At 36.1% G+C, this 27,899-nt stretch overlaps 1 protein-coding gene across 1 annotated transcript in view; it reads left to right on the top strand.

Annotated features, from left to right (window-relative positions):
* COL24A1 (collagen type XXIV alpha 1 chain) overlaps positions 1-27,899 on the top strand; it is a 381,932-nt gene that overhangs the window by 185,902 nt on the left and 168,131 nt on the right. Inside the window, exon 24 of the mRNA XM_088022947.1 lies at positions 2,535-2,579. Coding sequence (XP_087879073.1) covers positions 2,535-2,579 — 45 coding nt within the window. The remainder of the gene's footprint in view (positions 1-2,534; positions 2,580-27,899) is intronic.

The following is a 27,899-nucleotide window of genomic DNA, read 5'->3' on the forward strand; positions in this document are numbered from 1 at the left end:
GAAGCTATATTAAGCTATTTTTGTGATAGTAGAATCTAAGAAAAAAATGAACAATATTTTTTGAGGTCAATTAATAAAGAAAAATGAGCTAAAATGTTTTCTCTGTACACAAAAGTTATACACAAAAATGGAAACACGATATTTATAAACAGAAAGCTTAATTCTCCTTGACTGAGTTTAATCGCTGTTCTCCCAGATGGCTCTAAAAAGAATCCGCCTGTGAGCTACCATCTAGTCAAACAGGCAAGAAACTGAATCTTAGTCATAGTGACATCCTGTCCCCTTACTAGAATCACCCTAGCGTTTAAGTGGCTCATTGTAACCCAGGAGATGAATGAGTTCTTTCATGTTTAGCTCCTTGTATTTGTCCCTGGAATTTTAGTCTTGGTGTGTCATATAGCTATTCACTAGAACCTGGCATTCCCTTTGGAGAACGTGGCATTCCTGGGGGGAGCACTTGGGAGTTGATTAAGGGTCACACCACCTTTTACAGAACCCTAGGATCTCTGTTCTCTTCCTAGGCCTGGGGAACTATTCCTTTCTCTCTTGTTGCCCTCAAAGACCAACTTAACCTCCTACCTTCAGGCTCTCTGAAAACTAAAGCAGGAGTGCAGGTAATCTGCAAGCAGCTTCTGCTTTCTGCCTGTTAACACAAACCTCCCCTAAGACTACGAAGCATAGAACGGTCCATCTCCCTTGGAGTTTGAAAGAGGTATTGGGTAAGGAGGGGGAAATACAAGAAAATAAATAATCTATATTATTCTGCCACAAATTTTCTAAAGAAGCTATCTAGTCAGTCAAAAACAAGGATTTACAAACTACTGCAATGCTTCATTCTTTTTTTTTTTTAAGATTTTATTTATTTATTTGACAGAGAGAGACACGGCGAGAGAGGGAACACAAGCCGGGGGGAGTGGGAGAGGGAGAAGCAGGCTTCCCGCTGAGCAGGGAGCCCAATGCGGGTCTCGATCCCAAGGACCCCGGGATCATGACCCGAGCCAAAGGCAGACGCTTAATGACTGAGCCACCCAGGCACCCCTGCTTCATTCTTTACTGTATATCTAAGTGCATACAGGAATTGAAATGAAAATTTGTGTAGTCTTTGAAACTTCATTTCAATTGATTACTCATATGAATATTAGGTTTCAGTGCTTAAAATCAGCACTATCCAGCAGAGTATATAATATGAATCACAGATGTGAGTCACAGTAAAAAAAAATGAAAAGAGACAAATGAGATTAATTTTAGTAATATATTTTATTTAACCCAAAATAGGAAAATATTATCATTTCAACATGTGATCAATATTAGAATTATTAATGAGATATTTTATATTCTTTTTTGCTACAAAGTCTTTGAAATTTAGTGCGGATTTTATACTTACATCACATTTCAGTTCACACCAGCCAATTTCAAATGCTCAGTAGCTATCTCTATGTTATCAGTGGCTACAATATTGTTCAGTGCAGCTTAACATTTTACTATTCTACCCTGCAATATAATTACTAATTCTTAAATAGCAGTTGATGGTTTGATTTCCTATTTCTATAAATAAAACAAATATTCTTGTCATATTAACTCTACATGGTACCCTGAATTTAATCTTCTACATTTCATTAATCTATGCCTTTGTTTGGCCTTTACTCATGCCATTCCTCAACATCAAAAATGGACCTTTCTCATCACCAGGGACATATCACCTATTCTTCAGAGCCCAACTCAAATATATTTTCATAATCCATTACTTGAAATCATTGATGTTTGGATTTTCAAAAGGTAATATGGTGAATATACTACATTTTACTTACCACCAGCAGGCCATGGGACAGCACACCATAATTAGAAACATTAATATTTCTGTGGTGCAATATAAGGGTGTTCAGATTAATTAAAATAAACAAGACTATAAATAGCCTCACTCAGGTCAGATAAAGCATTGCTGTCAAATAAATTCAGGTTAGGTCAAGTTTGCTACCAAACAAGTTTTGAAAAACTGAGTTTTCAGAGCATTATGGACTACAGACTGTGGTTAAGGTTATGAGCATACATCACTTCCCCAGTGAAGCCAACTCTAGCTGAACCAGCCCACAGTGTGTGTGCTCCTCTGAACTCCTTACCTCTTAACTGTGGCAGGTATTCTGCTCTGCTCAGCATTGTGAGATCTTTTCTCCTGAAACAAGTAGAGCATTCCTGTGGGCAAAGGCTTTATTTTATTTTTATTCTTCTTAATATCTTCCACAGCACCTACCACTCTTTTACAGAGTACACCTTAATAAATATTTCATTTTAAAAAATTCTATTTGCAAAATTGTTTTAAAAGTGACTAAAAGTCATAAATAGAAGAATGTAACTTAAGAAAATAGTAGAAAGACTATGTTCCACAGAAATACTGTAACAGAGTTTTAAATAAGGTTTTCTTTGCTTTTTTTTTTAAAGAATTTGACTAATTACATTAAATGAAAATGGAAGGAATGTCATGAGTGATCTTGTTTGAAAAATAATCATTTTTACAGCTTTATATTATTTATTAACAGGGCGAAGTAGGAGATCAAGGAAACATTGGAAAGATTGGTGAAACAGTAAGCTTATTTTATGCTCTTTTATTTTTACTGTCATCTGTAAGCATGTTTAGGAGTCATGTTAACCATCATCTGTGCTTAATTAAATTCAGAATAAAAAATTCTTAGCTCCTACAAATTTAAAGTCACTTGTGATGTAACAAATAAAACCTACTCTACAAGAGAATGAGGGAAAATAGAGTTACTGATATTTTTGTCCAATATAAATTATATTTATAATACGAGGAGCATTCTTGTTTTTAATATTTGGTCTTTAATTTTAGTTCTGATCATTTCAATCTAAATTTGACCTTAATATTTTTCATTATTAAAAAGCTATAACTTACCAAGCCATAAAATAGTAAGCTATTGAGTCTGAAAATATTTTTCTTTAGATTTGAAAGATTAAGCTAAGAGGTAAAGTATTGGAAAGCATATTGTAATTTCTTTCCTCAAAAAAAGTTTGATTTGTTTAAATTTACATTTCTGTAGTAGTAGGAGGCTTTGTATTGTATTTGAATCATATATGTCAGAAATAATTTTATTATCTGTACTGGGGAAAGCCAGCTGAAATATTTTCTAACAAATGAACCCATATAACATCTATAAAGTAGTAAATTACATTGATGCAAGGCAAGTGAATTTATTTACAAAGTGTGCTGGGTTATCACAAAACAAGTGGTACCATTTAATAGGTTAAATGAACAAATTCTTTTCCTTCTAACCTATCTTATGACCTAAATAAAAATAAACTTTTCTAAAAAAGTGTTTTTGCAATATCAAGTAATCAAACAATTATATTTCCTGGTCTTGTGATAAAACAGCAATACATTTCTGATACTCTTATTTTTTGTCATTCTTAATAAAAATAAGGAGAGAATCCCTTTAGTCTTAAAAGATCGTTGCCATACCAACTAATCCTTAATCACTAGAAAGAGAATTTTTTGTTCTTGTTTTTACTGAGAAGGTAATTCCAGTGGAACATTTACATCAATAAGATTATTCAAGAGTTCTTCTCAAATATAATTGTAACTCATATTTCTCTAAGGTCACTCAAAGAAATTAAATTCTACCATTTCTGAGTGACAAATTGTTAAGAAATATATATAAACTAGAATTAATAGCCAAAGTTAAAAGTACCATTTTTTTTTTCGGGGGGGGGGGTAAGATTTATTTATTTATTTATTTGAATGAGAGTGAGCGAGGCATGAGCTGGAGGGGCAGAAAGAAAGGGAGAGCGAATCTGAAGCTGACTTAGTGTTGAGCCCAGAGCCAAATGTGGGGCTTGATCTCACAACCCTGAGATCATGACCTAAGCAGAAACCAAGAGTCAGACACTTAACCGACTGTGCCACCCAGGCACCCCAAGAGCGTCTTTTCTTAATATAACATCGTATATTAAACTTCTAAGTGTTATTACTTATTAGTAGTGTTGGACTAGTTCCACACAGTATAAGAACCCAGTGCCGGTTCTGTCTAAAGTGGAAATGGACTGTCTTGGCAGAGACTGGATTCCTATTATTAGAGAGAAATTAACATTTATTGAGCATTTGCTATATGCCAGGCATAATACAAAGTGATGTTTAATATTGTGGCTTTGCATTTAATTCTCAAACAATTTTAAAAGACACATTTTGTTATTCCAGTTTTTGAAATGAGGAAACTGAAGCACAGTAAGTAATCTGTGCAAAGTTACATAGCTAACAAATCACAGAATTGAGACTTAAACCTAGAGATCCAAACTCAAAATCTAAATCTCAAAATCCAAAACATCATACCCCAGGTTTATTGAGGTATAACTGACAAAGTTATAAGATATTTAAAGTGTATGTGATGATTTAAGGATCCCCCCCATCATCAAGTCATTTAATATAGCTGAGGATGTTTACTTGTTAGCTAACAGCCACTTGGACTACAAGTTGTAGAGAGACTTCAAACATCAAATATATTATCAAACAAGAGGGCCATTTCATCTTTGAGGTTCCATCTTTGTCATTGAAGATGGGAGATAGACTTAAAAAACTTCAGTGACTATATTGAGTTAATTAAAATATATAAAATGCCTAAAGAACATTTTATTTTGGCTCTTGGTAATCTCCAGCTTTTATTTTATCTTATTAATTTCAAAATCTTAGAAATATAGTTCATCTAATCCAGAGTTTTGTTAAAACAAAAGTCATAAGAGATATGGGAAGATATGATTGCATTTCCTGACATCAGTCTTGTAATTTGGGGATACTAAGGTTAGTTGTAATTGCATAGCTAGGTTTTACTTTTCCCAATCTTTTTGTACAGTCTTTTTTAATTACCTTTAACTGGACCTCCTCCAGTTTTGTTTCTTTCTAGATCTATACAAATTAGAACCCAGTTTGGGATACAGCATGCCAAGCACAGTAGCCCCATCTATATTTCGTATCTATATACTTCTTACATTCATTTACTGTAGGCAAATAATTAATTTCTATAAATGTACCCTAAAAAGTCTGTAATTCCAAAAGATGCCCCTCATCCTCTTCACTCTAGCATACTATTTTTTTATGAATCTGGAATTATCCCACCTTAATTGCCAGTCCTCTTTGTCTTTAACTTTCTAGGCTGAAAGTAGTTGAAGAGGTATAAAAGAATCTAGTTTTTTAGTATTGATCAAGAGAATTAGGATCAGTAGACAGACATAAGGGGACAGCTTTCCTTGCAGGCAAAAATATTTTAATAGCGTTTCTAACACTCAGACTCTCCCACTGAGTGATTCAACACTTCATTCTTAGAAGGTTTGGATGACTTTCTTCAATCATTTATTCAGCAGATATTTATATTTATATTTATATTTATATTTATATTTATATTCATATTATCCTTGCCTTCATGAAATTTACAGTCTGTTGGAGGTTTGACAGATTTTAAACAAATACCTGCATAAAAATACATAATTATAAACTGTGATACATTCTATAGAGGAAAAGTTTAAGGGACTGTGTCAGAGGTGCCAAATTTCGATCAGAAAATGAGAGGTCTCCTTTGAGGAAATGACCTACAAGTTGTAACCATAAAGCATGGTATGATCTAGCTAGGGAAGAGTGGAGAGAAAGTACATTCCTGGAATATGCAGTATAACAGATTTCCACCTTTGGTCTTATCTTGCTTTAGAGAAATTACTTAATTTCTCTAAATATTTGTTTTCTCAACAGTAAAAGGATAAAAATAATAACTACTTCATAGAGTTTCTTGTGAGGATTAAACATGGTAATGCACTCAAAGCACTTAGCACAGAGGCATTCACATAATAAAAACTTGAGAAATTTAAGCTGTAATGGTGGTGGTGGTGGTTATTTTTATATGGAAAAGCATTTGGCTGTTCTAGGAACTGAAAGAAAGCCAGTGTGGATAGACCTTGGTGAGCCAAAGGAAAAGTAAAGTGAGGGGCTATTAGTAAAGGAGGGAGGAGCTGAATCTTTTGGGGCCATGTTTTTACTTTGGACTTGATCCCGAAGTAGATGGAAAATCACTGAAGTATTCTATGTAAGCCAATGACAAGATTTAATTTGTGTTTCACAATCATGCTGGTGGCAATGGATTGGGAAGTTGGAACATGGTTATGAGGAGCAGAGTAGAAGAGGGTGACCAGTTAGAATGCTATTTTAGTACCCTAAATGAGAAAGAAAGATGACTTGAGTTGGGGTGATGGCAGTGGATAGAAGAGAAGTGTATGCATATGAGATATATTGGAGGTGATAATTTGAACATATTTTTGATCTGAAAAAAAGGGAAGCATTCTAGTCAGTCCCCAGCATATAATAGGCCTTTGATAACTTAAACTATTTATGATATGCTGATTCCTATCAGGAATATGCTGGACTCTTTTCTAAGAATTTAAATGTTTCTAGTCTTCCTCTCACCTGCCAATTTGGCTTCTTTTCTCTGGCTTGCCTCCAGTTTCATTATGTATTCCTGCCATTATAGCAAACAGAACTAGACTAAATATTTTAGAGGCACTGGCTCCACAGCCTTCTTCATGAAGGGGATAATAACCTCTATTTCCTTTATTGCCTAGATATTCAAAATCATGTAGGCTTTTTCCTGTAGCAAAAAAACTGGATGTCTTTGGAAAATGATTGACAGTGACCCCCAGGATTCTTTTCTGGTTTGTTATTTTGAATATAAAATTTGGAATTTTTTTCATAAAGTGACTACATTAAGTTTCAGTTGCAACTTTTCTGTCCACTTGAAGGGATTGTTAAGAGTGTCCTATAGTCTGGCCATATTGATTTACCTCTTGAAATATAACTCAACTACTTGATTTTACATCATTTATTCCTTAATTTATCAATTTAGCAAAATTTCATAAGCAATCTACTGTGTCCTCTCTATTTTTCTGCCTGCCCTCTGGTGTGCTAGTATATAGTAAGAGACTGATGAGCAGAAAGGAAGAGGAAGAGGAAAGGCCATGGATAATCCTCAAAATCAGGTATTCCACTTCTCATTACAAAACCTTTAGAATCATAGAACTTCCGATGGCTGATTCTGAGTTGGTTTATAACCAATTCCTTCAAGACCAAATAGAGGTGGAGTCAGAGGAGAAAATGAAAGGAAGGAAATCTATTTATTGAAGAACCATTATCTCATTTAATCTTGAAATGACCCTAGTAAGAGAAAAAGCTTATTGATATTCTGCAAGTGAGGAAATTGAAATTTATTGAAGTTACGTGATGTGTCCAAATGCATACAGTTAGTAAGCAGTGGATCTGGGTTTCATATCTGGATTTTCTACTTCCTGTTCCAAGGTTCTTTTAACTACATCAAAAATCAGTTATCCTGTCTTTATTTATTTATTTTTATCAATTGGCCTATTATCTTGTTCTCTCTTTTTATTTTATATTTTACTGTATTTTATTCATTTTTTTATTTTAATTCCTGTGTTGTTAACAAACAGTGTTATATTAGTTTCAGGTGTACAATACAGTGATTCAACAGTTTCATGTATTACTCAGTGCTCATCAAGATAAGTACTCCTAATCCCCTTCACTTATTTCACCCATCTCACACTGACCTCCCCTCTGGTAGCCATCTGATTGTTCTCTATAGTTGAGTCTGTCTTTGGTTTGTCTCTCTTTTTTTTTCCCTTTGTTCATTTTTTTTCTTAAGTTGCACTTATGAATGAAGTCATATGGTATTTGTCTTTCTCTGACTGACTTATTTCGCTCAGCATAATACTCTCTAACTCCATCCATGTTGTTGCAAATGGCAAGATTTCATTCTTTTTTATGGCTGAGTAATATTCCTGTGTGTGTGTGTGTGTGTGTGTGTGTGTGTATTTATATCTATTGATAGACACGTGGGTGGCTTCCATAATTTGTCTATTCTAGTTAAGGCTGCAGTAAATATAGGGTGCATATATCCTTTCAAGTTAGTGTTTTTGGATTCTTTGGGTAGATACTCAATAGTGTGATTACTGGATTGTAGGGTAGTTCCATTTTTAATTTTTTGAGGAAACTCCATACTGTCTTCCACAGTAGCTGCACTAATTTGCAAACTCACTAACAGTGCGTGAAGTTTCCTTCCTCTCCACATCCTCACCAACACTTGTTTCTTGTGTTTTTGATTTTAACCATTCTGACAGGTGTGAGGTAATATCTCATTCTAGTTTTGATTTGTATTTTCCTGATGATGAGTGCTATTGAGCATCTTTTCATGTGTCTGTTGGCCATCTGTATGTCTTCTCTCGAGAAATGTCTTTTTTTAATTAAGATTTGTTATTTATTTATTTGACAGAGAGATAACGAGAGCAGGAACACAAGCAGGGGGAATGGGAGAGGGAGAATGCTGAGCAGGGAGCCCGATGCGGGGCTCGATCGATCCACCCCGGGATCATGATCTGAGCTGAAGGCAGACACTTAACGGCTGAGCCACCCAGGCGCCCCTTGAGAAATATCTGTTCATGTCTTCTGCCCATTTTTAAATTGGATTATTTACTTTTTTGGGGTTGAATTATATAAGTTAATTATATATTTTTGGATACTAACCCTTTATCAGATATGCCATTTGCAAATATCTTCTCCCATTCAGTAGGTTGTTGTTTAGATTTGTTGGTTATTTCCTTTGCTGGGCAGAAGCTTTTTATGTTGATGGAGCCTCAATAGTTTATTTTTGCTGTTGTTACTCTTGCCTCAGGAGACATATCTAGAAAAAGTTGCTACCACCAATATCAGAGAAATTACTGCCTGTGTTCTCCTCTAAGATTTTTATGGTTTCAGGCCACACATTTAGGTCTTTAATCCATTTTGAGTTTGTTTTTGTGTATGGTTTAAGAAAAGTGGTCCAGTTTCATTCTTTTGCATGTAGCTGTCCAGTTTTCTCAATATCATTTATTGAAGAGACTGTCTTTTTCATGTTGCATGTTCTTGCCTCCTTTGTCAAAGATTAATTGACTACATAATTATAGGTTTATTTCTGGGTTTTCTATTCTGTCCTATTGTCTTGATCTTCATGTCTGTTATTGTGCTAGTATCATGCTGTTTTGATTACTACAGATTTGTAATATAACTTGAAGTTCAGAATTGTGATATCTCCAGTTTTGTTTCTCTATCTCAAGACTGCTTTGGCTTTTTGGGGTCTTTTGTGGATCTATACAAATTTTAGGATTGTTTGTTTTAGTTCTGTGAAAAATTCTGTTGGTGTTTTTACCAAAACTGATAAAAATGTTTTTTCTGTATCTACTGAAATGATCATATGCTTCTTCTCCTTTCTCTTGTTGATGTGAGGTATCACGTTGATTGATTTGTGAATATCGAACCACCCTTGCGTCCTGGGAATAAATCCCACTTGATAGTGGTGAATGATCTTTTTAATGTATTGTTGGGTTCAGTTTGCCTAAGATTTTGGTGAGGATTTTTGCATCTCTGTTCATCAGAGATATTGGCCTATAGTTCTATATTTTGGTAGTGTCTTTATCTGGTTTTGGTATCAGGGTAATGCTGGTCTCAAATGAATTTGAAGTTTTTCTTCAAAGAATAGATCTTTGAAAAGGATAGATCTTTAGAAAAGTTTAAGAATAGGTATTAACTTTATTTTTTTTATTATGTTATGTTAATCACCATACATTACATCATTAGTTCTTGATGTAGTGTTCCACGATTCATTGTTTGTGCATAACACCCAGTGCTCCACGCAGAACGTGCCCTATTTAATACCCATCACCAGGCTAACCCATGCCCCCACCCCCCTCCCCTCTAGAACCCTTAACTTTTCTTTAAATGTTTAATGGAATTCATCTGTGAAGTCATCTGGTCCTGGACTTTTGTTTGTTGGGAGTTTTTTGATTACATCAGTCTGTTCAAATTTGCTATTTCTGCTTCAGTTTTGGTAGGTTATATGTTTCTATGAATTTTTCCATTTCTTCTAGGTTGTCCAATTTGTTGGCATATAATTTTTCATAATATTGTGTTACAATCCTTTTTTTGTTGTTTATTGTTTTTTTAATTGTGTTATGTTAATCACCATACATTACATCATTAGTTTTTGATGTAGTGTTCCATGATTCATTGTTTGCGTATCATGAGGGACTGTGGACTCTGAGAGACAAACTGAGGGTTCTAGAGGGGAGGGGGTGGGGGGATGGGTTAGCCTGGTGATGGGTATTAAAGAGGGTACGCAAACAATGTTACGATCCTTTGTATTTCTGTGGTGTTGCTTATTATTTCTCCTCTTTCATTTCTGATTTTGTTTATTTGACTCCTCTCTCTCTCTCTCTCTTTTTATGTGTGTGTATGTGTGAGTCTGGTTAGTCTTATCAATTTTCTTGATCTTTTCAAAGAACCAGCTCCTTGTTTCACTGATCTGTTCTATTGTTTTTTTTAGTTTTTATACCATTTACTTCTGCTCTGACGTTTATTATTTCCTTCCTTAGGTTTTGGGTTTTGTTTGTTCTTCTTTTTCTGCCTCCTTTAGGTGTAAGGTTATGTTGCTTATTTGAGATGTTTTTTGCTCCTTGAGGTAGGTTTGTATTGCTATAAACTTTCCTCTTAGAACTGCTTTTGGGATATCTCAAATATTTTGGACCATTGTGTTCTCATTTTCATTTTTTCCATGTAATTTTTTATTTCTTCGATTTTTCGGTTGATTCATTCATTGAGCATGCTATTTAACCTCCATGTACTTGTGCTCTTTCCAGACTTTTTCTGGAAAAAAGTTCTAGTTTCATAGCATTGTGGTCAGAAAAGATGTATGACTTCAATCTTTTTGAATTTGTTGAGATTTGTTTTATGGCCTAATATATGATCTATTCTGGAGAATGTTCTTTGTGTGATCTTGAAAAGAATGTGTGTTCTGTTGTTTTAGGACGGAATGTTCTGAATATATCTGTTAAATTTATCTGGTTTAGTGTGTGGTTATCTTTCCCTCACCCCAGAGCGGTAGTCACTTTGAAGAGATACTGGCCCCTGAAGGAGCTATTTGCATGCCACCAGGCTTGTGGCTCTACTTCGAACAGACTCGTGAGTGTATTGGCAGGGACATGCTGCTACTGCTGGGACCAGGCTGGTGTGAGGCACACAGTTTTAGTACGGTGCCTGCCGGTCTGCTTGCAAAATGAGACCTGCCGCTACCGTTGCTGGGACTGGGACTAGCCTGGGTGGATCCACAAAGTGCACTGGTCAGGAGACAAGATGTTGGCAAGCTTTGTGCTGGTCTTCTAGGGGAAGGGAACTGCTGCCAGGGTACTTAAGCAAGGGTGACTGAAAAGGGTAAATCCACTGAAGCCCAGGTGGCAGTGTGTTTATGCTGGGGGGAGGGGGATGGAGATAGTGCCTGCCAGCTCCTTTGTTCCTGGTCAGGTCTTCAGGTGATCCCTGTCCCTTCTAGACACTCTCCAAAATGAGTAAACTACTCTCCCGCTTATATGTCCCAGGCATTTTTCAAACTGCCACTTCTATGCTGTATCTGCAGGAGCTGTTTGTCCTGTGATCTCTTTAAGAATGGGACTCAGATTCCTCTTGCCTTCTGGGCTCTCCCAGAGCTGAGCCCCACTGAGTTTTAAAATTCCAGGTTTTAAAACCTGCTGGTTGTAAGAACTCATGAAATTTGGCCCCTCTCACTTTCAAAGCCAAAGGTTATGGGGATTCATCTTCCCCATGCAGGCTCCCTAGTGTGAGAGTCTGTTTCTCTTCCTTCTCTGTGCCTTCAGCTCCCTCTCCCACTCCATGGACTGCCATTTTGTTTGTTCCTTACTGTTGGGGACACTGTTGCCCTTTGAACCTCTTTGATGTGGCCTCTTCTTTACCTTTAGTTGTGGAGTTTGATCTGCCAGTCTTTGGGTCATTTTCTGGGTGATTTACACTGATATGAGTGTTATCTAATTGTATCCATGGAAGAGCTGAACTAGGATCCTTTTACTCTGCCATCTTCCCAGCCTACTCTAGTTGTCCTGTCTTTAAATAGAAACTTGGGAATCGATAGTTAGATTTGGAAATGAGCAAAATAAAATTTTGCTTGATAATCTCTTAGGCCAAGCTGGCAATTAAATTTTAAAATATTGTCAAATGTTATTAATTTCTGAGAATTGTTGAAACATAATTTAATATATTTACAATGGAATCAGGAAAGATTTTGAAAGATCTGGAAGAAAATGTTTAAGAAGTGCTCATCACAAAACCTCATTTAATACAGTGATAAGTTTTGTTGCTCTCTGGTGGTATTACCATGAACTTATTATCAAACTTCATACAAGTTGATTTTATTTAATAAGTTCCATTTTTTCTTTCATTAAAAGGAGAATACTACTTTAGATGGACTTACCTAAATCATAAAAAGTGACTCATATTTTCTTGAGGAAAAGTCCCAGAAGCTGATAGCACCATTTAGCCAAATAAGAAGAACAAAGTAAAACTCTATCAAACTGCCCTAGTAGGGCCTCTGTAGTCTCAGTGCTTTTACCTTAAAAATGTCATCTACCCCTCCTGTTTCCAAGCTGCACGTACCTGTAGGACAGCTACAAAGCTGTTGTATGTCTCCTACATGGCAGGGAAAGGTAATTTTTCTCAGAATGGAAAGTTACACGAAATGTATATCTACCATACATACAATTATGAGAAGGATGTTTACCTGAATATAATAAAAATAACTACTATTTATTGAAAATCTGTGATATGTCAGATACTTTATGTATGTTGTATCATTTAATCCTCACAAAGGCTCTGGGAAATAAAAATTACTTCTCTTTTATACAAAAGAAAACATGTTTCAGAGAAATTAAGAAATTTAGCACCCTGCTTCCTCTTAACAATGAGATGAAGATTTCCAATTGTCTTTCTAATGAATACATATTGTCCTGTTGTTACTATATAAAGTTAGAGATTGTGGGGCCCCAAGGACCACATTATGTTTTGAGGAAGTATCTCAAAAACATAGATGTACCAAAATTATTATGTTTTAGGATCATATATTTGACATTTATCATCTTTGAAATGTGTAAATAGCATCACCTATTGGATTAAGAAGCCACAGCAGGGGCGCCTGGGTGGCTCAGTCGTTAGGCATCTGCCTTTGGCTCAGGTCATGATCCCAGGTCCCGCATTGGGCTCCCTGCTCAGCGGTAAGCCTGCTTCTCCCTCTCTCATGCCCCCACTTGTGTTCCCTCTCTTGCTGTGTCTCTCTCTGTCAAATAAATAAATAAAATCTTAAAAAAAAAAAAGAATCCACAGCAAACTAATTTTACTATAGTATTAAGTCCATGAAGGTGTAGAAAATTAGAAAGTGTAAATCAGTGAAATCAAAAGGGAATACACGCGAAGTGCGTGGACATACCAGTGGATATGAACAGAGAAAATATATGACATTACAATTCTAGGTAAATTGAAGAGAAGTGAATTAAAGACAGTTGGAAACCTACCATTCTCTGAAAACCAGGTGCAAGTAACTCCAAGATGAGCTATTATTTCATAAATGAGATGCCAATAGTGTTTTTTTAAAGATTTATTTATTTTAGAGAGACTATAGAGCGTTTGGGGGGGAGCGGGGATTGAGACAGAGGAAGTGGGGGAGAATCCCAAACAGAATCCATGCTGAGTGTAGAACCTGACGTGGGACTTGATCTCACAACTCTGAGATCACGATCTGAGCTGAAATCAGGAGTCTGACACTTAACTGACTGAGCTACCCAGGCCCCTGGGATGTCAACAGTTTTTGTTTGTTTGTTTTTGGGGTTCATTGATTTCCTGCTTTCCTTCTTTCTTTTGTAATTTTATTTTATTATGTTAATCACCATACATTACATCATTAGTTTTTTTGTTGTTGATGTAGTGTTCCATGGTTCACTGTTTGTGTGTAACACCCAGTTCTCCATTCAATATGTGCCCTCTTTAATACTCATCACCAGGCTAACCCATTTTTTAATCACAAACACAAGAGATTTTTCTAAGAGAATGAAGTCAGCAAATTGTTGGGAAAAGTTGAAATGTTTATAAAGTTGCAAGGACTTCTGAATCCTTTGGGCTATAAAATATAAATTTTTTCAACATTTATGACATCTCTTTGTAAAAAACGAAATAAATTAGTAGGAAAATGACAAATACTCTATTAAATGTGGTCCTATAGAACTTGTTTCTACAGCTATGAAAGTTGAAGTATATGGGAAAAGGATGATTATAGAAAACTGTTCATGTCTCAAAGCAAATGTCATAAGAGGTAGACCAAGATTAAAGCACATATAAGTGGTTGTTAAGGGGAAACTAACAAAAATGAAAAAAAATTCACATGATTATAAAATAAAAGTAAAAGGCAAAATTTCTATCTGTGGAGGAAATGAATGATACACACCATACTGCACTACAAGCTAAAAGCACAGAAGTTATTGAAAGCCCAGCCTATCTTAGAAATATAAAGGTTTATATATTTATATTAAGTATATATATTTTTCTTTTATCCTTACTACATATACATTCAGTGACAGATAAAAAGTAAAATATTCTGGGAAAAGGAATAAGATCCAACATTTATGGAGTAAGATAGGGAACAAGGTATTTATCATATATATCATATTAAAGAGTAATAAACAAGAGAACCCTTCTTAGTCTAATAAAGTTTCCAGATTGCCCAATTGAAATAACAATACACTGCTTCAAAGTAATCAAATAGAAGAGAGATGAAAATGGAAGTTTGTGCTTCCAAACACAAACAATAACACTAGGCTTTTTCACATGTAAGCATTTAGTGTGCTACTGCCTGGGGTGCTATCAGCTTTCTGACTAAGGAAACATAAACTTGATCACTTTACCTATTTTAGAATTGATAAAATAATTTTTTAAAGATTTTATTCATTTATTTGACAGAGAGAGAGCACAAGCAGGGGGAGTGGCAGACAGCAGGGGAGAGAGAGAAGGAGCCTCCCCACTGAGCAGAGAGCCTAATGTGGGTCTCCATCCCAGGACTCTGGGATCATGACCTGAGCTGAAGACTGAGCAACCTAGGAACCCTAGAAAATAGTCTTAAAAAAAAAAAAAAGTAAAAATTATTTTCATGCCTATCATAAGGATATATATGTTGATAATGAACCCCTAGCTTTATTTGGCTAAAAACATGTTACTGTTTTCTCAATTAGAAATAACTACAATGTGGTAATCACAGTTTTTGAGGAAATGGCAGCTCTAAATTTATATGTAGAAGGGTGTGGGGATGGCACTTTGGTTGGAAGGGAGTGCTAAGGGACTTCCCTTGAAGTTATGTTTGCATAAAAACTACACTATTTGGGGGGCCCTGGGTAGCTCAGTTGCTTAAGCATCTGCCTTCGGCTCAGGTCATGATCCCGGGGTCCTAGGATCAAGCCCTGCATCGGGCTCCCTGCTCAGCAGAGGGTCTGCTACTCCCTTTCACCCTGCTTGTGCGTGCTCTCTCTCTCTGTCAAATAAAATTTTTTTAAAAAATACACTGATTTCATTTATTAGTAGTGTACTATTTTATTTAGATATTTACACATCAATAAAAATAGACTTCTAATGATTTTTTTAAGATTATTTATTTATTTATTTGACAGAGAGATAGAGAGAAGCACAAGTAGGCAGAGAGACAGGCAGAGGGAGAGGGAGAAGCAGGCTCTCCGCTGAGCAGGGAGCCTGATGTGGGACTGGATCCCAGGACCCTGGGATCATGACCTGAGCCGAAGGCAGACACTTAACTGACTGAGCCACCCAGGAGCCCCTCTAATGATGTTTTTATGCTCAGAATTTATAAGATAGAGAATACATTTCTTGTTCATGTCAAAGAATGGGCTGAACTGATGGAAGTGAAGGTAGGGACCAGGGTAAAGGTGTTGCCTTGGGCTACCTGTTGGCACTACCACTCTTACAGAAGGTGAATGCAATTTTGAATCTGAGACCAAGGCTAGTGAAAAAATTTTATGGTTCTGATCTTTAAAAAAATACATAAAGTCTACATAACCAGTGTACTGAATTGGACCTTAAGGAGCTACATTCGTTTTAGAACATGGCTCAGCAAACTTTTCTGTAAAAGACCAGATATTACATATTTTAGACTTTCAGGCCATATCATCTCTGTCACAACTACTCAACTCTCTGCTATTATAGTACAAAAACTCTCCTAGACAATATGGAAATGAATGATTCAGACTGTGTTCCCAATAAAATTTTATTTACAAAAATAGTGGAAAAGGGGCACCTGGTGACAGTCGGTTAAGCGCCTGCCTTTGGCTCAGGTCATGATCCCAGGGTCCTGGGATGGAGCCCTATGTCGGGCTCCCTGCTCAGCGGGAAGCCTGCTTCTCCCCCTCCCTCTGCCTCTCCACTCCCACCCCTGTTTGTGCTCTCTTTCACTCTCTCAAATAAATAAATAAAATAAATAAATAAATAAATATTTTTAAAAATAGTGCAAAAAAAGAAATAGACAGCAGGCAGGATTTGGCCTACAGGCTCTAGTTTGCCTTTCCTTTCATAGAAAGTTACACTTTATTTGGGCTACACAATCTTTATTAAATGAATCTGCCATATGTGTTTCTGCTTCATTACTGTTTTATTATTAATAAAAAAACACTAAATTTGAGTGTGATTTCTTCAAATAAAAAAGCAGATTAAACTAGCAGATGTGTTGTGTTGCTAATATGTACTGATTTTGTGTACCAAGCGTTAGCATAATGAATTAATTTGCATATATATGTAGACCACATGTACGTCCAAAGTACTCTACTGCAATTCATCTTTTTTTTTTTTTTTTTTTTTTTTTACCTCAACAAACACTTAAGAATCTTATCAGGAAGTATTTTCCAAGAACAAAGAAATCGGCTTTTTATGTGCACAAGTTCATTGGAAACATTTTTCTGAACATTATATATGTATTTTTGAAGTTCTGCTCTGAGTCAAAGGATTTCCATATATTAATTTTTAGTGAGTTTTTCTTTCATTACTTTGGGAAAAGTTCTAAGGAATGTCATTAGACTTGTATTTCCCATTAGGTTGAGATATTTTGCATTTGCATTCTATCTTCTGTTTATGAAACATCTCTTTTTTTTCATCAATTCGGCAAAACAGCCTGAGGGGGACCATTGCAGCATTTTTGTTCATAAAGATACATGTCTAATAGTCCCCTTTTGACCATAGGAAAAATAATTAAGTGAAATCATAATTTTATTTTAACCATAAATACAGCCAGCTTTGTATCTTATAGAAAACTTTTATAACTATATAACCTTTCTATGTTTATGTCTAAGATCATAGCTTCTGAGATGTAAGTCTTCTACACTCAGTTTTTTGAGGGTTTTTTCTTTCTTGATTAATGAGTTTTGGAAAAATTCTCTGTCAAAATCTGTGTTTCTGTGGTGTGTTGATTATATCATTAGCAATAAAATCAATTTAGTCACTGAAATCTGGAAAGACCTAGATGACACAAGCTCCTCCCAAAATGCTAGGGGGATGGGACATAGTAGATTATAAGGGGGGAAATGAGTCTGTAGAAGCCTTAAGAATATAGATTATAAGAATTTTTCAACCTGACTATTAAAACCTCCTACAATATATCCTTTACCTATCCTTATAGTTGTTATTTCTCACACTTCCCAATTTACTAGGCCAAACTGGGCATTCAGTGTTCCTAAAAGGAACGCACTTATTTATGCCTTTGTTCAGATTATTTCTGTAACCTCTAAAGGCCTTCATTTTCCCACTCCCATTGTCTTCCTAGCATCAACTCTCAAGACCCCTCTCAAGTCATCTGCTCTATCATAAAGTCTTTTCTGGTATCCCTGCCCAAAATTAGATTCAATCTCTTTCTTTGTTAAGCCTTTCAGTACTCTATCTATACACTATCATGGTCCTTAGCTTATTTTGCTTTATATCACAGTCACTTTTTTATTTGAGTTATCTATACAGAAAACTGCCTCCCACAGCAATGAACACAGACCTAATACATTTTGCATTGACAGTAGTATATGTTTTATATGATGGAACTGAAATAAATTAAGAATGAAAGGTAATTTTTCTAATTTATTTGCTACTGGCTGTACCTTAAGAGGACTTTCGTGTGCTTGAGCAAAGTCTGAAAGTATGACATATTCTTGTGAGACAATCTGAATAAGGTAGGACATTTCAATGGGAAGGGCAGCATGAGAATAAAATATATGGAGGCATGAAATATCTGCAATGTTTGCAAAACTATATTATAAGCAGTTCAGAGTAGCTGGAGGGAGGTAAGACATAAGTGGTCACAGCTCACCTGGCTCTTATTACTTACTTGTAATGTCCTTCCTGTCTTTTCTGGCTCACAAATACCTACTGTTCTTCCACAAGTCAGCTCAAGCATCACCTCCTCTAAACCTTGATTGCTTTATCCTCTATACCTTATACATGCTTCTATCATCATTTACTGCTCTTACTTATTTACATGGCTTTCTAGTACTAGATTAAGTTCTTTAAAGACCAGGGTTTGTGAAGCACAGCCTAAATATGAAGTGTAACATATATTTAAGAAATAAATAATAGATAAAGGTAAATCCAAAAGATTTGTCTGATCTGTAGTTTCCTTTAAAGTTAAAAATTGTACCTCAGACTCATTGGATTCAAATTTACTCCTCACCCCTCCTCCCAAACCCATTCAAACCCCTCTTCACAGCATTTTCTTTTTCTTTTTCTTGAGGTCTTCTACTTCTTTATATTATCAAAGATCATTTAAAGTGTCTAGTAATAAAATTTTCTATTATATCAGTTCATTTTTTAAGCTTTATTGAGGTGTAATCAACAAATAACATTGTAAGATATTTAAAGTGTAAAATGTGATGGTTTAATATACATATACATTGCAAAAGAACGCCCCCATAGAGTTACTTAACACATCCATTACCTTACATATTTACCTTTTATGTGTATGTGAAACATTTAAGTTCTACTTCCTTAGAAAATTTCAATTTTACAATACATTGTTACAGTTGGTAACAATGTATTGTACAGTGATATACATTAGGTCCTCAGGCCTTATTCGTCTTATAACTGTGCTATATATCACATTTTCTTTATCCATTCATACACTGAAAGACATTTCAGTTGTTTCTATACATTGCCTATTGTAAATAATGCTGTTATGAACATGGGAGTACAGACATCTCTTCATAATAATTCATTTCCTTTGGATATATACTGAGAAGTAGAATTGCTAGGTCATTGGTAGTTCTATTTTCAATTTCTTCAAGAGCCTCCATACTGTTTTCCATAGGATTGTACAAGTTTCTATTCCCACCAACACCATAAAAGTGTTCCCCTTTCTTTACATCCTTGTTAACATTTATTATCTTTTGTCTTTTTGATAGTAGCCATTCTAACAGGTGGGAGGTGGTATCTCATTGTGGCTGAGATTTGTATTTCCCTGATGATTAGCACTGATGAGCACCTTTATGTACCAGAAGGCTGTTTGTATGTCTTCTTTGGGAAAATGTCTATTCAAATTCTTTGCCCATTTTATTATTTTTTAAATTTATTTTTTATACTTTTAAAGATTTTATTTTAGAGATAGAGGGAGAGTGGGGGAGGAGCAGAGGGAAAGGAACAAGCAGGCTCTACACTGAGCACAGAGCCCAATGCAGGGCTCAGTCCCATGACCCTGAGATCATGACCTGAGCCAAAATCAAGAGTTGGATGCTTAACCAGCTGAGCCACCCATACGCCCCTTTGCCCATTTTAAAATTGGATTATTTATTTATTTATTGCTATTGATTTGTATGAGTTCCTTGTATATTTTGGATATTAACCCCTTATCAGATATGTGGTTAGCAAGTATTTTCTCCCATTCTATTTTTCATTTTGTTGATGCTTACCTTTGCTATGAAGAAACTTTTTAGTTCAATGTGGTCCTGTTTGTTTATTTTTGCTTTTGTTGCCTTTGCTTTTGCTGCGAAGTCTAAAAAAATATTGCCAGGACCAATGTCAAGGACCGATCCTCTCTATGTATTCTCTTCTAGGAGTTTTATGGTTTCAGGTCTTATATTTAAGTCTTTAATCCATTTTGAGTTGATTTTTGTGTATAAGATAAGGGTTCAGTTTCATTCTTTGCCTTTCCAACAATACATTAAAAAAATTACCACAATCAAGTGGGATTTATTCCCAGGATGCAAGGGTAGTTCAATATTTGCAAATCAATCAGTGTGATACATCACCTTAACAAGAGAATGGATAAAAACCATATGATCATTTCAGTAGATGCAAAACAAGCATTTGACAAAGTACAACATCCATTCATGATAGAAATCTTTAACAGAGTAGGTTTAGAGGAAACATACTTCAACATATTAAAGGTTATATGTGAAAAACTCACAGTGAACCTCATACTCAATGAGGATAAACTGAGAGCTTTTTTCCTAAGATAAAGAACAAGACAAGGATGTCCACTCTCACCACTTTTATTCAACATAGTCCTGGAAGTCGTAGCCATAGCAATCAGAAAACAAAAAGAAATAAAAGGCATCCAAATCAGCAAGGAAGAAGTAAAACTTTCGCTATTTGCAGATGACATGACACTATATATAGAAAACTCTAAAATTCCACAAAAAACTAATAAAACTGATAAATGAATTCAGTAATATTGCAGGATACAAAATCAATGTATGGAACTCTGTTGCACTTCTGTACACTAATGATGTAGCAGAAAAAAAATTAAGAAAACAATCTCATTTACAATTGCACCAAAAATAATAAAATCCCTAAGTTAGATTTTAACCAATGAGGTGAAAGACCTATACTCTGAAAAAATAAAATATTGATAAAAGTAATTGAAGACAACACTAACAAATGGAAATGTATTCCATGCTGGTGGATTAGAAGAACAATATTGTTAAAATGTCTATACTACCCAAAGCAATCTACAGATTTAATGCAATCCCTATCAAAATACTACCAGCATTTTTCACAGAACTAGAACAGATAATCCTACAATTTCTCTAGAGCTACAAAAGACCCTGAATAATCAAAGCAATCTTGAAAAGAAAAACAAAATTGGAGGTGTCACAATCCCAGATTTCAAGATATACTACAAAGCTGTATTAATCAAAACAGTATGATACTGGCATGAAAACAGACACATAGATCAATGAAAGAGAATAGAAAACCCAGAAATAAAACCGTGATTATATGGTCAATAATCTTTGACAAAGGAGGCAAGAGTATACATCAGGTAAAAGACAGTCTCTTCAACAAATGGTGTTGAGAAAACTGGACAGCTACTTGCAAAAGGATTAAACTGGACCACTTTCTTATACTATACACAAAAATAAACTCAAAATGGATTAAAGACTTAAATATGAAACCTGAAACCATTAAAATCCTAAAAGAGAGCATAAGCAGTAATTTCTCTGATATCAGCCATAGCAGAGATGTATCTCTGAGGCAAGGGAAACAAGAGCAGAAATAAACTATTGAGGCTACATCAAAGTAAAAAGCTTCTGCACAACAAAGGAAACAAACTAAAAGACAACCTACTGACTGGGAGAAGATATTTGCAAATGACATATCTGATAAAGTTAGTATCAAAAATATATAAAGAACTTACACAACTCAACACCAAAAAAAAAAAAAAAAACCAACAATCCAGTTTAAAAATGGGCAGAAGACACGAACAGACGTTTCTCCAAAGAAGATAATACATAGCCAACAGACACATGGAAAGATGCTCAACATCACTCATCATCAGGGAAATGCAAATCAAAACTACAATGAGGTATCACCTATCAGAATGGCTGTCAGAATGGCTAAAATAAAAAACACAAGAAACAACAGGTGTTGGCAAGGATGGGAGAAAAAGGAACCTCAAGCACTTTTGGTGGAAATGCAGTCTGGTGAAGCCACTGTAGAAAACAGTATGGATGTTCCTCCAAAATTAGAAATAGAATTATCATACTGTCCAGTAGTTGCACTACTGGATGTTTATCCAAAGAATACAAAAACACTAATTCAAAAAGATATATGCACCCTACATTTATTGAAGCAGTATCTACAATAGCCAAATTATGGAAACTGCCCATGTGTCCATGGATAGATGAATGGATAAAGAAGAAGTGGTATATATATAATGGAATATTATTCAGCCATAAAAAGAATGAAATTTTGTCATTTGCAATAACATAGCTGGATCCAGAAGGTATAATGCTAAGTGAAATAGGTCAGAGAAAAACAAATACCATAAGATTTTAGTCATATGTGGAATTTAAGAAACAAAACAAACAAAGAAAAAAGAGAAAGTGAAAAACAGACTTTTAACTATAGAGAACAAACTGATGTTTACCAGAGGGGAAATGGGTGGGGTTATGGGTGAAATAAATGAAGGGAATTAAGAGTACACTTGTGATGAGCACTGAGTAATGTATAGAATTGTTGAATCACTCTATTATATACCTGAAACTAATGTAACACAATATGTTAACTATACTGAAATTCAAAAAAAAAAATTCAGCATCCAAATTAGGCTATGCATTCATTTTACAGGTATTTACTCAGTACTTGCTCTATGCTAGGGAAGGTGCTAGACAATGAGATTAGTTGAGATGAACATCAAGACGAACAGAACACAGGCCACTCTCAGAGTTTATACAAGTTAGAAGCTTTTTTTTTAAAGTGGAAAAAATATGCTGTAATTATAAGCACATACTCTTTTCTGTGAATGATCTTGCTAGTTTATTCAAGTTTTAGGAAGAGCTTACAGTTCAAATGTTTTTCAACACAAGTATCACAGCAGGAATAAGAATTCCTCTTATTTCTCATCCAGCTTATTTTTTTAATCAATAATTTAAGAAGTTCAACCAAGATTAAGGGTAGCCCTGTGTTGATACTCACTTTATCACCTTAGATTTATTGTCATGAGACTCATTCAGAAGAGCAGAATAATGTGAACAGCAGATGCCAGGCAATTTAGTGCAGGGAGGACAGCACCAGTTGCCTTTCTATTCTCAAGCTTCTTATAACATACATGTGAGTAAAAGCATCTGTTGAGTAGACATTCCAGGCATATTCTTTTAATTATTGCCAGACCTTCCTGAGGCAAAACTTCATTCTGAACTTTTATTTCATGACTACATGTATGATTCAAGGAAGTAAGAGTCAAGTAGTTGTTAGGGAAATGTCAGAAACTGAAATCCCTGTTTGGATACTGAGCAGACCGTTGAGTTACATATTTTAGAAAACCTGTATATCCAAATGCCAACAGTCTGAAGTGGAGGAAGTGTTGCCACAATAAACTATTGTCCAGTCAGAAACCTCTGAAATAATGAAATGCTCGTCTGTATTTTAAATTTAGCTGACTGTATAAGTTTTCTGCATTATTTTTTAATATCTGGCATGTATTCTATTCTCAAATGCTTGTTGACTAAGTGAATGAATGAATTTATTTTAGGGCACTTCTATACTTTTTAAAGTGTTCATGAATGCAGGTTTGCTAAATAATTGGCTTTTCTTTAGTAAGTCACCAGTGTTTATGATATAGATAGCTTATCTTCAATTTTCAGAAATTTTAAATTAATAAAGCTAATTGGGCATATTCTTGGTTTCAAAGACAGTGGATAACACAGATGAGTAATCACTGTTTTTATTTACTTATACTACATTATTCCAGAGAAAAAAGTAAGAGAGCTATTTCCTGTATTTAGTAACAGGTATGATTTATCATAATCATTATGCTACATGGTGTGCTCATTTGTTTTATTTAAATTTGTAGGCACTAGATATTGGTATAGTGAAAGTGTCTGTATATAATATAAGTGTACCTTACTTGAAAGAGAAGTAGGGTTAAATAATTTTTTGTAAAGTATGTCAAATATTCTGGAAAACAAATTACAGTAAGCTATAATTTTTTGCTGCCAGAGTGTCCTCAGTCTTTGGCAAGCTTGAAAAGTTTCATCCCTGATCTATCAAGAAAAGATTTATCACTTCGTACAAAGGGAAAGGGATGAAATCTCACTCCAGATGCTATCTCAGAGAGTCTCCCTCAGGTTGCATTTGGGATATATTCCAAATGCTATTTTCTTATACTTTGGACCTGCAAGTCAATCCCCAGAAACCATATATATGTAAGGAACAATTTCCTTTTAGTAAAAAGGATAAAGCATTTATCCTAACGTAGTTTATCCTAACAATGATAACAGTCATTACCCAGGCATTAAAAGTATGCTGTCGATGTGTACCTTAGTAGCTACACTAAGTATGACAGTTATATCTTGCCAAGGGGAATATGTAAAAAAGGAATCTGCCTTTACTAATTCAGACTCCTCTTAGTGATACCCAGTCTTTTCACAAGTGAAGATCATTTTTACAGACCAACAAATGGGAGTCCTGCTTTTCTGTATTTAGTGTACCCTCAGTACCTATGTATGGACTCACTGACACTTTGTAATAATTCCATGGCCCTCTGTAGATTGAGGCTCCCATTTAGGGAGAAACTGTGAACACAAGTGGGATATTCCAGAAGCAGACTGCTGAGATAGAATTTTGCTGCAGGGTGTTGATTAGAAAGTAACACTTGAGGAAAAAGGAAGAGGAAACTGGGTTGAATAGATAGAGAAGTCAAATTGATACAGGCCATACTTAAATCTTAACCATCCCTACAGGAAGCTCTGAATCCTTTATAAATCCTTTATAAACCCATTCATGCTGGGCTGAATGGCTGGGCTTTTATACTCCAACTCAAGCACCCATAGTATATGGGTCACCCTGGGGTGTGCATTGGTTAGGAAGGCCCTCTGAAGATGAAGACATGAAGTTGATGACAGCTTAGGCAACATATTCTTCCTTGGTGATATATCTTGGTGGCCCATCTTGATGTTCACAACTGTTTACTCCTTGTGTTGCTTGGGTTGACTTCATACCCCTTCAGGGAGTTGCTCCTCTTTCTGGTAGATTCTCTTCCTGAGGGAAAACTTAGAAAATGAATTAGTAGTACAAATTATAGCCCCTAACACTGCAGCTAGCTTTAGGACCACAAATGATAGCAATCTTCTCCCTCTGATGATCAGGCTGAATTAACTGCACCACAATGGTGACTCTTCCTTGCTTTCTGGTGCCCAGATACAGAGAACTTGAAGTGCTCCAAGGGCAGCCATAGGATATAGATCAATGTGTCACCTAATGAAAATATGTCCCCTTTGGGGACCAAGGCCTCTATTCTGGCAGAGCTTACATTTTGGGGGGATGGAAAGTGTAGGGTCTCTACAGAGATGTTGGGAGTGATAGTAAGTGGGATTAATTCTGCTTCCACCCCTTGGTTCCAAGACCAGGGACTATTTCCTACTGGAGATCCAGTACCATATAACTGTCTTTGATTTGATGTGTATACTTTTTTATCCTATAGGTGGTGCTTTATCGTTAAAAAGTATCACCTCCGGGTGGTGCCCCAGCGTGGCACAGTCAGTTAAGCAGCTGCCTTCGGCTCAGGTCATGATCTCAGGGTCCTGGGATCCAGCCCCGCACTGGAATCCCTGCTCAGCAGGGAGCCTGCTTCTCTTTCTGCCCCTGCTGCTCCTCCTACTTGTGCGCTCTCGCACTCTCTCTCTCAAATGAATAAATAAAATCTTTAAAAAGAAAAAAAAAAAGTATCACCTCCTGGCTGGCACTTTAACGGCTCCTTTAGCAGACTATTCCAATGCTCCATCAGGTTGGAAGCTTCTTGTTTTCATATTGATATAACTACTAAATCCCATGAACCTAGGTCCATTTTCACAACTTATTTGCTGTAAAATGGGTACTGTGTTCTGACACGATGTTTTTGGGATCTTGTATGATAGATTAGACACTTTGTAAGCTATCAGTTACTGCTGCTTAATTCAGGCCTGAAGATAAGAAAGAAACCCATTCCCAGAGTATGGTATTTCTGTTAGAATAAATCTTTGGCCTTTCCAGGCATGAATTTGCCCCCAAGGGGCTGGTTGTTTTCCTCAAAGAATGGCACCATTTCATGGGCACAGTCTTGTTCTCTGTTATTTGCAGCAGCAGTAATTAATTCAGCCTTGTTAAATAAGAACCCATGATGTCAGGCCCATGCATACCTTCCACCTCTCCCACCATGCCCATTTCATTCATATGACCATCATCCAGCACTGAGATGACTAATGACCAAGACTTGCTGATGTCAAATTTCTGAATCATTCTGTATACTTCCAGGCAGTCTTCCAGGTTTGACCTTCTCTGGTAGGCATTAATGTTTGATACAAAATCTTTGCTCTTTGTGTCGAATGTACCCACCTGTGCTATGGGCCTCATTTTCAAACCTTGTTCCCAGTCTTAAAATCTTCTTCCTTTCACATGCCTAAACAACCAGCTGGGTCACTCACAGATGCCCACTAGTCTGTACATATTCTAACCTGAAGCCACTTCTCCTTCCCAGAAAGTGGACAGTCTGGTGCACTGCCAGAAATTCTGCTCATTGGAAATGTTCCCTTTCCACTGCCTTTTAAGACACTCCTGAGTGAAGCTATAATACAGCTTCCATCCATTTTCAGTTTGCAACTATGTAGTAAGTGTCTTAGTTCAGGCTGCTATAATGAAACACCATAGTCTGGGTAGCTTAAACAACAAACATGTTGTTGGACAGATCCATTGGTTGATTTGGGGCCCACTTCCTGAATTGCCGATGGCTGCCTTTTCACTGTATCCACACATGGTAGACAGAGAAAGGGCTAGCTCTCTTCCTCTTCTTATAAGGACATTAACCCCATCATGGGAGTTCCACTCTCACCACCTATTTACCTCCCCAAAACCCTACCTCCAAATACCATCGCATTGGATATTTAACATGGGAATTTTGAGAGGACACAAATAGCCAGTCCATAGCACTAAGCCTACCAATCCATAAACCAAGTTTGGACTTTTCTTCTCAAGCAGCTGGTCATAAGAGATCTCCCAGATAGCCAAAGTTGTCTGATGAAAAAGAGGTCCTAGTTGGGGGTCTAGACTACTTGTTCGTTCAGTTTGCCTATATCTCTGTCCTGCTCATATTCCATGCCAGATTGTACTGGAACTGCTCTCCTTATGTCTGACACAACTCAGCTTATGATAGATCCAGATGCATGGTCATTTGGTGTCCATGGTTAAGTGCTCAGTATCTATTAGAGTCTAGTAGCACACTAAAATTTGATTTTCCAAAACACATGTAAATCTCTGCTGCAAATGGCATGGCCTTGTTACAAAATCCAAGGAGCCTTTTGTGTTGTTCCTATCAAGTCTTGCTGTAAGCTCTATATGGCTTCCTTTCCCACCTCTGATGTTTCTAAAAAATATAGGGTCTGCCCGGTTATATGGCCCAAGGGGCAGAGCTGCTTATCTCATAGCTTAAATCCACTGCAGGAGTTTGCACAATCTCTTGAGGTCCTTGCCAGGGTGTTAAATCCTATATCTTTGATAAGTGTTCCCAAATTAATAAACTCTCATATCTAATTTATGTTATATTTATGTTTTTTTAGATTATGTTATGTCTCCCTTGATTAAGTACCTCTAAAATCATGTTCCCACATACTGTCCCAATTCCTACCAGTATATGCTGGCTAGATCTTTCATTCCTTTGGGGTATAGTCTCTTCCTCCTGTGTCAGACATAGCAAGCTCCCAGATGGGTTATGCTGTGACTTAACCCTACTTCTTGACATAATGGCCAAAAGAGGATGTATGGACAAATCCTAATTGGGACACATGTTTTCTTAAAGGAGAAAGTGCTAGCATTAATGAGAGGTAGACCACATTTGTAAGCTCATTAGAGTCTGGTGGTTCAAAATCTTTAGGGACCTCTATCCAGGTGTCTTCATGACAAGTGTCAGGGTCCCAATTTTTCCCCAATGAAGACCCTGGCCTTGCTTTAACAGAGTTGTCTTGGTTAGACATTTAACCTTCCC

Source organism: Eumetopias jubatus, unplaced genomic scaffold (genome assembly GCF_037043125.1).
Source record: "Eumetopias jubatus isolate StellerSeaLion01/CBP00866 unplaced genomic scaffold, mEumJub1_p1.0 scaffold_4, whole genome shotgun sequence".
NCBI classification, from domain to species: Eukaryota; Metazoa; Chordata; class Mammalia; order Carnivora; family Otariidae; genus Eumetopias; species Eumetopias jubatus.